Here is a 14,374-nt window from a genome sequence, read left to right as displayed (position 1 = left end):
TAATATGAAATGGTTTGGGGGCTGGGACTTAACATGACTCAGAACTAGGTAAGGAGGTAAGGAGGGCACATTAAACCTTACATTCAGAGGCAGTTTTAACAACTGACAGACTCAGGCTATATTGCACTGAGATTATCTCAGGTGACATTTTTCTTTGTCCTGAATCTTAGGTGTCGGGGAGCAGCAAGTTCAGGTGCTGCTCCAAGAGGAAAGGCAAGCTGAGAGCCAAGGGTGACAACAAGGCAAGCAGAGGCAGTAGCCTCACTGAAATGCGCTGTGTTTCCACAGGGTCCAAGTGAGAAGAGCCAAAACACCAGATCACCAGGCAAATAGTCAGGAGGCAGGTGTAAGATCAAGCCTAGAAGTCAAGTCAGTGGGTCAGGACCAGGGACCGAGATACACGTCTTGACACGTGTATCCACAAAGAAGGTCAGCAAGGACCAATGGCAAGGACCTGGACTTAAAGGCAACTCCCAGTCAAAGTGGGTGAGGCCCCAACAAGGCTTCTCACAGGTATTTCTAACCATAGCTCTTTCTCACACAAATCTGTTCCAAGGCTGAAGAGCTATAATGTATGAGAGCTGGCCCTCAGCACAGAAAGCCTGCTGGTGCACTCAGGGACATGACATAAACCAACGCCTTCCCCCATTCAGTGCTCTGGGCAGTAGCCACTTTTCACATTATCTGCGCAAAGGTAAGATTTCTTGTTCACGTCTGCTTTCTTCGTCCAAATTTTCCATGTCCAATTGTGTGAATCCTGCAACATTTACTATAGCAAAAGGAACTTTTTTTTATATATATATTTAATTTCTCCATTGCTTTATTTGTGCTGCAGGATGAGAGGCTAGAGGAGGCATTCTCTGCTCATGGCGTGAAAAAAGCACCAAGTTCACTGTAGTCAAGAGGCAGAAGGTTCCCATCAACTAGCATGCACTGGTCCTAGTCCCTGCATAGAATCATAGAATCATAGAATAGTTTGGGTTGGAAGGGACCTTTAAAGATCATCTAGTCCAACCCCCCTGCAATGAGCAGGGACATCTTCAACTAGATCAGATTGCTCAGAGCCCCGTCCAACCTGACCTTGAATGTTTCTAGGGATGGGGCATCTACCACCTCTCTGGGCAATCTGTTCCATTGTTTCCAGTGTTTCACCACCCTCTTCTAGTCTCCATTGCCAGCTGTCATACTTGTTTTCATAGTGTTAATCAGAAACTCTGTTTCAGAAGTCCTGACTGCTGCACTGCTAGAGAGCACTGAAAAATTCAGTCTACAGACTATCATTCATAAAAATACTTTGTACAAATTCGTGACTGGGCCCTTATTTCTGTCCACAACATAGTCTTCCACATGTCATCAGGAAAAACACTTGACAAAAAGACTGCTCCATTAGTTAGTTGACTAGAAGGGTGACAGACACATCTAAGAAAGGCCTATAAGCCTTTCCTCCTCCCTTCCTCCTAAGTTTGTAATTTTTTAACAGAAAAAAAAATCAGTTTCCTTTGGTTTTCACAGTGCAAAGACTGGGTGAATTGGTTGATTGTAAATTCTTTGTTACTGCCTGATAGGAGACAAACATACCAAGGAGATAATTTTATTGGTCTCTAATAAATCACTACTCGAAGTGTATTAGGAGAACACTGGTGATGTTGGAACTTCCGTTACAGGAAAACAACAAACCAGTCACAAATTTAGATGACAGAAGAATGAGATTTAAGAACTGACTGGATTAAGGGAACTGGAAAATGGCAGCTCTTCATTGCAGAAAAGGTTGTAAGGAAATGCCATATTGATGACTTATTCTTGGATACCTGCCAGGGCTTTACGTACTGAAGTTGTGCCTTATGAGGTCACATCCTTGATGTCTTTTTTTTGTTTTGGGTTGTTTTGGTAGTCTAGAGCTAGCAAATGTCTCTGATTTTATAGCTTGCTAAAACTCCAGATTTACCTGTTTTCCTATATACATACCTGCACCATGGCATATTTTGTAAAAGCACTTCTTATCCAAAGCTTGATGGTTAAAAATGTTGTATTATGGACAATTAACAAATATCCAGTTAAGTAGCTGTCACATCTGCACATATTTTAATTAGATTAATTTAAAAAGAAATGAAAGAAAATGCTGTATAAAAGTCCTCTTGAAAGTGATGCATGTGGTTAAGATATTTTGATAATGTTATCTCATGTATATGGTTAATGCCAACTCGCCATCTGTTTGCACAAACAGGAAACACCTCCTGATATCTGTCCTGTTCACCTTTTCTTAACATAACAACCGCAGTGAAAGAAAAAAAAAGGAAATTGCTTTGCATTTCATCTTTTAAAGTACCATTTTTAAAGTTTGCTACTCTGCATAGAAGCCATTACTTGGTACAGACAAAAATATTGTCTTACTTCTTTCATATGAAGCTTCATTTAAAAATATATCTTATGTACTGAAAGCAAGAAACACCTATTTGCTTTTCAGACATAATTTTTTCTACAAATTATTGACTCCAAAATACACATACTGATGATATAAACAAAGAAAAAGTGTAGCCATGAATGACACGACGATACCTGCTGCCCCAGCATCTGAACACTGCGTAAGAAAGATCAATGGCAATGGTGAAATTTGCAGTAGACTTATTCAAATGTCTAGTCTGCCTCTTTTTGTGAGGACAAAACTTTTCTGGTTTTTTGGTTGGTTGTTTTTTTGTTTTGTTTTTTTTACTTTAATAACTTCCTTTTTTGAAAGGGGTAGGATTGTAACAGTATTAATGTTGTGAGCATTGTTCTTAACAATGGAAAGAATTTTTCACCAAGGAAAACACTCCAGCAATTTCTGATGATAATCCATTTTCCTCTGGAAATTTATTCTACAGACAAGCCTCTTTAACCAAGAGGCTCTGTCTCCAGCTCTTAGTTGCTGCATCCTGAACTTTGATGCCTGCATTGTCCCAGAGGAGCTCATGTGTCACAGAAGTTCAGAAATCCACATGTGGTCTTTTCTGAAGCCTGATCAGCTATTTCCTTTGAAATCTAGGAGGTACACCTTAATCTGGCCTCTGAAACTGCCTGAGAGACAGTGGAAGGGATTTCAGCACAGGCATGATGCCTTCATAGTAGCAGAAGCCAGAAATGTCAACGGGCAGGAATACCTGCTTCTTGAAGGTGAGGTGGGAATGGCTGCTTCTGCTACTACATTTAAGGGAGGTGCAGAGAGTTGTGAACACTTCCTCGCGTACTTGTTCATGCCCAAGCACCTGGCCTTCTAGACCACTGCTTGTCACACATGACAAGAAGGGGTGCCATTATTTGACTCAGACACACGATTGGCTGGCAATAAGTGAAGAACTGTGTAGGCACTCCCAAAAATTGGCAGTTAGCTCAGAACACTGAAAGAGTCAGACTGCTCCGTGCTTAACCTCTTACAGTAAGGGTAAATACCTATTCCGTACCAAACTATGCCCCACGGTAACATTCACCTTCCAGCACTGCTATGATGCAGTAATTCAGCCAGAAAGTGAAGGATCACTATGCCAAGAAGAAAGAAGATACTTTGTATCAAGCAGAAGTTGAAAAATGCATTTTTGAGAACCGATGTTATTGATTCGTCTAATGTTAGGGAGGTGTGGATCAGGATTCTCAGACTTTGTTTGCACTAATAAATGGGGATTTGGATCTTCTGTAGGCAAGGCCTTCAACCACCTTTTCGAAGTACTTCCCTTTCCAAACTTCCTGGCTTCACTCTAGCTCTTCAGCCAAACTGGGCTCTTGCTAGCGCTGTGACATCACAGATATGGCCATGGCTACATCAGTTGAAAATACACATCAATGTCATGCTATTGGCAGTGGGGCTTGTCACTTTTTCCCCACAGAAATCTCAGGTATATATTGAAAAGTAAGTTCCCATTATGAAAAATGAATCTTTGCAAGTGAGTGCCTTCTGAGAGGTGAAGCTGTCAATTGAAACACCACCTGAATTTTAAAGGAATTACATGATTTGGAGCTGTTTTTACACTGGGCATTCAACACTTGCTGAGTGAGATAATTGGGTGTGGGGGCATCCAGTGTGCCAAATGCTGAAGGCAGGTCCACCAGCATGAACACAGGGTCTGTACTTGAGGAAATAAAGTTAGCTCTGTTTTAGACATTTTACACAAAACAGAAACAGTTTTAACTCTTACTACATGGCTCTTTGGATGTTGACTGGTTTCAGTGGACTGTTACTAAAGCGTGATGACTAGACAGATAATCATTCATTCACCTCCTCTGCACAAACCTTTTCAAAGAGGAATAAGTAGAGGCTGAAACAAAAGCAAGGAATCAAGAGTTCCAAAATTTTTTTGATTTGACAAGCTGAGATAACAAACACTGGGCACAAAGAAAACTCAAACCCAAATTCTTCAACATACTACGTCTATGATGAGATAGAGAAAAAAAGGCTTGGGGTGTGTCTACACATGCACATTGGCATGCGGAGGAAGGGAAGAATGAAGGAATACTGAATCTAAATTTAGCCACAATGATTATTGTTGCAGCATACATGCTTCATTCATGGGTTGAAATAAACCCATAAATCACTTATTAGTTAAGAGAATTCTTTAAAAATATGATGTCAAATCTGATGCACACACATCTCAGAGGCCTGAGCTCAAATCTTTTTTATCCTATTGGTACCCTATGTATAGTTGTCTTTGAAGTTAATGCCCAAGTTGCTAAAGGCAGTTTCTATTCAATTATGTCACAAAATCCTCAAGTAGCCTTAAGTAACACAAGACTAGTTGGAATGGAAACCTAATTAGAGAAAAAGACTTTGTTTAACACTTGGCTGAAAATCTCACCCATTTATTCAGGTAAAGCAGTCTGGTAGATTCCTTCCTGACAATGATACACACATCTGTGGAATGATACAAACAAGCTGCTTCCATCCAAAGTCCTGGCTGTGACGGCAAGAGTTTATATGGACCCAGCAATGTATAAAGGTTGCAGAAGGTCTTCAGGGTTCGAAATGTCTGAAGGACTTGTTGCTGGTACTCAATCTTGTGAAGTTATTCAAGAAGACTTTGTCAAAGTGGTATCTCTCAGTGCCAGTGGGAGAGCTAAAGAATATGCTCAGGTCTGGTTCTTACACTTCTTTGAGAAAGCAGAAACGGACTGTCTGGCAGTATGTTCACTGAGGGATTTTTTTCTACCATCATGAATGAGGATAACACTCCTGAGGAGGAATTCTTGTACCGGGAAAGTCTTCACTCCATTTATCTCTTTTTTTCCAAGGTCAGGAGTTTACCGCTTAGATATAACCAGAAGGTAAATCAGCAATCTAGCCTCACAGTCCTTAGCTGACAAAATGTGAAACTTGCACATTTCTCAGGATATGAGACTCCCCATAACAATAAAGACACTCAGTGTGCCTACCCACAGAGCATCTCTCCAGTGTCCCAGGAGAAAGACATCTAACAAATGAACAATCAGAGGAAGTCACATTGTTATAGAAGAAGTCTGGTCTTTGCAAGCAGCAGAATCTCATATAGAGATGCCGTGTGATATGAATCAAAGGAGTCTGGCCTCACTGAAAAGTAATGGCAGCTGGAATAGAAGAACAAAGAGACAGGAGGGAAAAGACAAAATAAGCTTAAAGTGGAGGATAGGGCAGAAAAGAGGTAGTGAAATGAAGATTTTCATATATGGCTGTAGGTTTATCACACAGTCTGAAGCAACCTGCTGAAGCTCTCTTCTGAGCCAAGAAACTTAAGAGAAACCAAGAAGCCGGCAATACGGTGTCTTTAACATGCTCAGCATGAATGAAGGAATAAATGCTCTGTGGATACAGAAGGCCTTTTTTCAAGATGAAGGGACTGAGGTTCATACACTGCCTCTCCTGAATGGGCACAGGGATGAGCACTCAAAGGAGAAGGCACTGACCACCTCTTCTGCAACTTTCCACCACCTTTCTCGTATCCATCTTCAGTGACAATATTGTCAGTAATACCTAGGCATGGACTCCTCCCTTATCTACTTGCAATTTGGTTATCTGCCAGCCTCCCTCCAAGTTGCTCAATAGGAAGTGAAAGTCAAGTTGACTCCCTGCTACCACACTGGTGCACAGATGCAGCAGTTGCTTCCCTTTTCCCACCAGGGCTTTCATTTGGGTTACAGAAAGATAAACTTTAGAAAAATGCTGGGAAATGAAAGAGATCACGAAAGAGAAGTCAGGAGAGGAACACCAAAATGTTCATCAATATTACGGTATCGAAAGGATAAAATAGTGCCCAAAGACCTCAACTACATCCTGCCTGAATGAGAGAAATGCAAGAGGCATCCATCCCTAAAATCCTATGAGCTTCATGATGCATCAGCAAATGATTACTGGTAGTGAGACATGATGGGAGAGAACTTCCCCCAAAGCAAAGGATTTTATTCAGGAGCAAACACATGGGAAACAATGGACATGAAGGAAGAGATGATGAAAATGTGGGACGAAAATGGCATAGCGGGGAATGAAAATGTGAAAGTGATATGAAGGGGAAAAAGAGGTCAGATAATGGGGGGAAAAAAGAAAAATAGGATAAATTATTTAAATTAGAAAAGAGGATAGACAAAAGAGTGGAAAAGAAAAGAACTAAGAAACTAAAGTTTTAAAAGCACTAACAAAATATCATGCTGGTATTTTTTGAGGGAATGAATATGCATGGCACACATGTTATTCTACTGCCTCAAAAGGTGCATGGAGGTGATGCTCAGTAGTTCTCCATTTGTGACACGTTCATAATTTCTCAGGATTATCCATGGAAGAAACAAAAGAATAGAAAGTTTTCAATATGCACACTACCATCTGTTTAAAGGCTGTATCCACAGTAACTAGAAACCAAGACAAAAATCAGTCACCGTGTAACCACATTCCCCTGAGAAACTAGCAACGTAAGATAATTTTTTCAGTTTCTAACAACATATTCACAGTACCACTGAACATTTAAGGGCTAAAATGGGGTACATCAAGTAATGAAGTTGGTGGTTTATGTTCAAATTCTACCACATACTCAACCTACTCCTCGAATTGATGGGTGTCTGACAACCCAGCACTCACATGCACAGCTCCATGCTTCAGGCTCCTCCAGACCAGAACATTTCAGCTAGAGAAAGACTGGGAAAGGTAAAGCTCAAAAAGTTGCCAGCAAAGAAATTCTGGGGTGGGTGGCGGAATTTTTTTTTTTTTTGTAGAAAGCATCCAAAGTGAATTCTGCTTTGGATAAAAGAGCTCAGTGAACAGCAGAAAAGAAAAAAAAAAGAGAAAATTATTTACATCCCAGTATCTTGGAGGTACAGTAAAAAAACTTAGAAGAAAAGTTTTTTCTCCAGTTTCTTTTCCTGCCTTTTTTTTTTTTATTTTTTTTTAAACTTTTACTCTTTTTGTGTTGGTTTCCAGAACTCGTCCGGCTCACATTCTTCAGAATTTCTTGCAAAGACTTGAAGAATAAGCTTACTACAAAGAGCATCTATTTAATAAAGGGGCCTCCTTATGGCCAGAACAGAGTTTGCCACATTGTGCAGACAATGGAGCACCATCAAAATCACCTATCATGTTTTTCTGTTCTCCTTCCATAAAGCTACCAATATACAGGGAAACTGCATTGTCTCTTTCTGCAAACAGAGGAACTGAAGAGTAAAGGAGTAGGAGGAATGAGCAGAGCACCTTCTCAAGGGGCAGCTAAACAAAATCGTTGCACTGCAGCATACAGAGGAAAGTTAAAGTTCACTTCCCTCACCAAACAAAATGGAAAGCCGGAGAGAAAATGTTAATTTATCTCATCTATGGCACATCACCTACAGACAGCATATTGGCACTCCAGAAATCTGCACAACATTCTCCTAGAATATAATTCAAAGCCATATTTGATGACTGATATGTACTTTGCAGCTTTTATTATTTTCAGCTTCACAAAAAAAACTCCCTAAGAAACTGAGCTGCATTCTTTATCAGCTTCACTCCCACAGGTAAAATTATCATCTAAATTCCATCTGTAACGTGATCTGTTCAACTCCACTGTCTTCAAATTATACCTTTCCAAGCCTTTAAAGGTAAAAGAATTGCCCAAATACATCAATCCCAAAAATGGTTTTCAATTTTTTAAATATTATTTTGAGATTGAAATTAGTCTGCTTTTCATTTTTACCACTACATCTCAACATTTGTGAATGATGCTTTTTGTGATTTAGTTAGTGGCCTGTAAATTCTGTGATTGAGTCATTAAAAAAAAAAGGCTGGTCAAAAGCTTTCATGACACATCTTTCCCAAAGAGCCTCTCTGAAACATTCATACATTGATCCCACTGCCTTCTGATCACTGGTTTCACAGAGTAGCACCATCAGTTAACTAAATGCTGCACTCAAGTTAAAGGCCAAACGTGAAGGTAACGTGAAAGTGTTTTGGCAACTTGTAAAAGGAAGCATCTTACTGATGTTCAAACAATGTTCATTTATTTTACTTAAACCCCTCCACCTTTACAAAGAACTCTATTTGAAGTCAAACATGAAAAGGCATTTTTCCACTTTCATTGTTCAGAGCCCAAGGAAAGCCTAAGATGAGAAGAAAATGTTGTCAACTCTTCTTTTATCATTTACCGTTCTGAACTTATTTACTGCTTTTTGCAATTAAAGATATATTATAAAGATTGTCCTTCATAACTGGAAATGGCTTCTTCCTCCTATCTGAAGAAACTTGGCTGCACTCTTCCCAGCAGCTTGTAGCCCAACAGACACTTTCAGTTCATTTTTTATTACAATGACAACGTTCAAGAATTGAGTAATTTCTAGTTCAGTTCTTATGTTAAAACTGATTAACCTTCTAATGGGAATAGAGAAAAGCAGATTAGGATCTTTCCACCTGAGGAACAATTTAATCAGGTTAAGAAATCAAGGAAAGCAGAATTGTGTTATCAGGGACTGGAAACAAAGATCCATACTCCAGTTGTTGGCCAAAGCTTTATGCCATCACACCTCTAATTCTGGCAACATATTAGTGGTAACATAGCTATATCTACTTGCACTACACTACCTCGAACACAAAGAGAACTTGTGTATCAGTAGAGAGCTGTGTTTCAGGCAGAAGAAACTCAGTAAAACCTCAAATTACTAGGCTATAATTAAATTATGAGTACATACATTCACATAGAGCAATGCAAGGTCTATGTTGTCCGCTAGGTTTGATAGAGTAGTAACACATACATCTAAGATACAGGAAAAAGTGAATTGAGACACTGTCTGCCTTGTTTTACTGCCCTACAACACAACTGAAACAGAGAGAATAAAAAGGCTCTGCTATTCTATTCAATAAGGAAATAAAAGAAGAGCATTAAATGCGGCAGACAGAAAGTCCCTGTGGTTGACCTCTGTAAGAAGGTTAGAGAATTTAATTTCTGCACTTTCTTAAAAGAAACGAGCCTTATTCAAAGTACATCTGCAAAAAAAGGAGTTACGTAGACAATTTTCAACCTCTCTGAAAAGGATGCTAACAATACAAATACTCAGAAGAGTCAGGAGCATTTTGACCTCCTAACTTTCCACAATGGCTCTTACTAAAGGCCACCGAGAGTCAATCACTTTCCCTTTCAGCCTCATTTTTGGTGAAAGAATGCCAGAAGTACTGATATCCTTAAAGGATTGTCTGATATTCTGCTTACATCTTGTGAAGCAGTTTTAACATATAAAGCTATATAAAACACTTAAATGGCTATTAGCAGTACAACAGTGTATGAAAGACTGATGGAGAAGAATAAAGAAATATTTTTACGAAACAGGAACCACAAGAGATGTATGAACCAAAAATGTATTTTTCCCATAATGTAATCTAATCCTTACAGAACGTATATCAATACCTGCTGCTGCCTTTGCCGCCTCATTTGGGCAACCTGAGACATCATGATTTGACGATCCAGTAACTCCATTCTCTGCTGCCTCTGGATGTCAACTGTTGCTCCCATTCCCACTCGAACTTCATTTGTTGGTTCAGCAGATGAGAAGATTGGTTCAAGAGTCCAAGAAAATATCTTTGCTACCCAGCTGGGTACACAAAGAATTCGATGAACTTTTAATATATTGCTATTGTAGCAAATCCCAGAAACCTAAAACCAAAAGTGAAATGTTAAAAAAAAAATAAACACATCAAAAAACTATACACCAAATTTACTTTGTATTTAGCTGCAGATAGCAGTTGGTCTTTCTGTTTTTTAAAGCACTTTTTATTGTATTTACCCAGAGTTCTCAGCCAAGAATCAGAAAAAGCATAGGGGATTTCTTTACGTCCAACTTCCCCACAACTACAGACTATTACTTTTTTAAACCTGTGTACTGCATTGCCTGTGACTCAGAAAGCTCCTTGGGGTTTTTTGTTTGTTTCAGAATTTGAGCCCCAACCAAGCAACCCTTTCTCAAACAGGTCAAAATTCAAACAAAATTTTCATTTCTAGTAAAGGAACTGGTCAGGGTATGCTGCATGATGACCTGAGAAGATTAAGGCTGCCCTTGAGGATGCTGAAGCACTGTAAACACTCCTTAAAAAAAAAACCCACTTAAGGCTTCTGCCCCACCAACCAAGTCTCTCCTTCTAGTAAAAACAAAAGCAAACCAGCTGAGTTGAAGTTAAATCTAAGAGTATGTACACTTACTCCAAAAGGATCCCATCTACCTTCTAGGAGAAAAAAAAAAAAAAGGTTCAAAAATCAGTTCATTAAAAACTGTGATATTGAAAAAGCCAGTTTTTGTGATGCCCTTCTCCCACCTATAAGAAAAATACCCATTCCCTGCGTTCACACTAGTGCTTGCCTTGGGGCTTGATTTCATTTCAGATTCAGGAGAAGCAACAGAAATCCCATAATGATCTAGAGTCATCATCATCTACAGTCATCACTCAACCATCAATTTAAATCCCATTACGAGGCTATAGCACTTGAACCCAAAGTGGTCTAGTAGGAATGCTAAAGTTCTTGCACAAACTCCAAGTCTGTATTCTGCTTTATAACACATTTCAGTATTCGTGACTATTTATTGTCTGTTATGCCACAAGACTTATGCTATGACAACAGAGTGAAATGAACAGGAAGAGATATGAATGCCCAAAAATCCGTAAACATACCCAAACAATGCAATTATGCTAGAAGCAATGTAGAAACTCCACATCTGGGCTATTTATTTGGGTATATTTATTTTATCTCACTGACATTTGTATAAAAATAACAAATGCATTGCTGCTTACACAAACAGGGACAGTATAGGAAAATGCAACATTCTTTGGGAGGGGGATATTTTTCGCATTATTTACCAGGTTGTTGTTAATTATCCAGTGAGATAATGAGACTTTTCGCAAAAATACATTCTGCTTTGGGAAACACTGATTTTCATTTTATTCTACTTTCATTTCATGACTGCTCTCACGGTTGGATGTAACACCAAACACAGGCTACTATTCTAAAATGAGAAAGAACAGTTTTAAACTACCCTTAGCCCCTTCAATCTTTTTGTGCTATGAGGAAGGAGGTAAATGGGATGGGATAAGAGGAAAGCCATAATCTCTGGCATCATAGTGAAGGCTGCCTTTAACAAAAACTTTCTGTATTCGAAGAAAGGTCCTGACTGGACTCCAGGAATGACAGGGCGCTGGAAAAGAAGCTTCTTCATGACCTCAGAAATTCTTTCCTCAGCTCTAGTGAAACTGTTCCAGATGACTGTAAGCCCACAGGCAAAACTTGCGCACATCAACTGGAAACTAAGATAAGCTATAATTGCCAAAGAATAAGTGGAGGAAAATTCATATAGCTTCTGCAATTTGTCTACTTTTGCTATGTAGTATTTGAGGTGTCTACCCAGCAAGAAGGTCCCTCAGAAGCTAACCACCTGGTCCCAAGAGAGTTACATAGATAGGCTCCTCACTCAAGAAAACCGATTGTAGGGCTACCAGGAAGTTCACCTTTTTGGGAGCAAGAATTACTGAACCAGGTTGCAGATATTACATATACATTTAATCTGATGATTTCTTAGCTGCAAAATGCACAAGCAGCACCAAAACCTAAAAATTATCTTCCTTCCTCCCACCTTGTATCGTTAGGCTATGGAGCCAGGCCCCCCCTTTAGTCCCAGGGATTCTGCATTCCTGACTGCACAGGTGTAACCAGGCAGGGAAGGCACTCCTGCTCAAAATACTTTGTCCAATGTCCCACCAGCATTCCCTCACTTCTTCCAAATGTCCCTCCTAGCTACTGATCTCTGCTCACTCTTATCACCTACAGTCCTTTGTTAAGGTCTAACATTTTCAGGGCACCCTAAATCTTGAACGGGTTCAAAAAGTCACAAGAACAAAACAAAGCAAGTGGTGATAGGAAAATCTACATCTCCCTGAATGTATGACAAATCTTGACACGTGTCTGAACACATTAACCACAAACAGAATCATTCTTTTATCAACTCAAGAGAGAAAATACAGCAAAGAGATAGCAGCAGCACATCTTTAGTGTCAGTACTTTGGGACTTGTTTGTCTCAGAAGGGAAAGTGCACTGCAAGCACCAACTAGTAGCTGCATCAGTAAAAGCATTCTCATATTTTTCTAAGTAGAGACAGCTATCCACAGAATCATAGAAATGTTTAGGTTGGAGAAGGCCCTTAAGATCATTGAGTCCAACCTAACCTAACCACCACTAAACCATGTCCCTAAGCGCCATGTCTACACATCTTTTAAATACCTCCAGGGACAGTGACTCAACCTCTTCCCTGGGTAGCCTGTTCCAGTGCTTGATAACTTCTTCACCTTTTGGTGAAGAAATTTTTCATAATACCCAATCTAAACCTCCCCTGGCACAACTTCAGGCAGCTTCCTCTTGTCGTATTTGGAAAAAGAGACTGACACCCACCTCGTTACAACCTCCTTTCAGGTAGTTGTAGAGAGCAAGTCATTCCAGAGCATTTAATCAGAACAAAAGGCTTTATAAGGCTAGAAGTTTATGGACAATGCTAAAATGGAGAATAGCACTTAGCACTGAGTGTGAGACTCATACACATGGCTCCTACCTGCCTTCCTAGCTTTGCTGAGCTCACTGGCGTAGCACGCCTGGTCTATAGCCAATGCACCAGTTGCAGTGGGCTGTCTTCTCTCTCCTTGCTGCTCCTCAACAGCAGACTAGTGTCTTGGCCCCTCCTTGTCCTGCCTTAGACAGAAACTCATTGCATAACCCAAATGTGAGGACTTCTGTGCTCACAGAGCAGGAAGTAGAGAAGTCTGACAATATAAAGTTCACAGTAAAATCTAAAATAAAAAGCACCTGGTAAAGGAACAAGAGAAAACTGTGTGGGACTAGCAGAAGAGAAGTATATCGTCTACATATAGTTGCCAAGAAACTTACTGTGGGCCAGTAATTGTTCAGAGCAATCGTGTGAGACTGCAGTTCTTCACAAGTATAAGCAGATGGAAGGACAGACTCAGCTGTGAAGAGCACCAACTGTACACTGGCAATCTACCTTGTTACCTCCGTATCTGTTAGGAATTTCAGTGCCACTCCCCTTCCTCTCTCCCTTGATTTACTACCCCAATTATAAAGCTATTAGATGGAAATACAAGAAACTTTAAATGCTGTGCTCAGTTTTAACAAATTTTCAAGAAGTTTCATTTAGTGACGAAGAGATACCTATTAGCATATTTCCAATAAACCCAGAGTGGAGACATTTGTAGTTAAAATCTCGTGATTCAGTCTGGTTTAGTGTCATACACTCATCTTAATGTCAAGTATTTCCAAAGAACTTCCTCTTTAGCTGGTTCATATGTAGAACTTGATATATAATTAAAAAAAACCCCCAAACTTTGACAAAGTATAAAGTAACTTTTACACCATCTTTGTTACAGACACGTAGTGAATTTCTAGTGTTTAAGAAAGTAAACCTACTTTCTTTATTCAATGAAAATAAGATGATCTCATTACATCCAACTTCAACACTGTACATCAGGTTAAAGGGCTTCTTCCCCCAAACAGATGAGCCTTCAGAGTATTTTAGGCTCTAAAAAGTCACCACAGAAAGATGTTGCAGTTACATTCGCATTGTTAGAACGGAGAACTTTTGGCTGGCAACATAAAATGCATCTTAATTGTTTTCTGGCAGTCACACCATCATAACCTACAACCTCATCAACCATATCTTATCAGGCAAAATGCTAAGCAGAGGAAATGGAGTACGCTGGAAATTGTCTGGCATGCTGCAGAAAAAAATGTGCTCACATTTTTTCAGTTTCTTAACATCATGGCTTACTACTGGTCCTTCACATGAAGTTTCCTAACCCCTTCCCAACCCTATAGAAAGCCCAACTTCCTCTCCCCTTCCCTCATGTCCCTCCAAAGTTGTACACTTTTTAGAAAA

General features: G+C 39.6%; 1 protein-coding gene across 1 annotated transcript in view; it reads right to left on the bottom strand.

Annotated features, from left to right (window-relative positions):
- Positions 1-14,374, bottom strand: part of UBAC2 (UBA domain containing 2) — a 98,440-nt gene that overhangs the window by 9,222 nt on the left and 74,844 nt on the right. The window contains exon 7 of the mRNA XM_059820572.1: positions 9,855-10,100. Within this exon, the coding sequence (XP_059676555.1) occupies positions 9,855-10,100 (246 nt within the window). The remainder of the gene's footprint in view (positions 1-9,854; positions 10,101-14,374) is intronic.

Source organism: Gavia stellata, chromosome 1, assembly GCF_030936135.1.
Source record: "Gavia stellata isolate bGavSte3 chromosome 1, bGavSte3.hap2, whole genome shotgun sequence".
Classification (NCBI taxonomy): Eukaryota; Metazoa; Chordata; class Aves; order Gaviiformes; family Gaviidae; genus Gavia; species Gavia stellata.
Note: the sequence above shows the minus strand (reverse complement) of the source record. Positions and strands in the feature narration are given on the sequence as shown.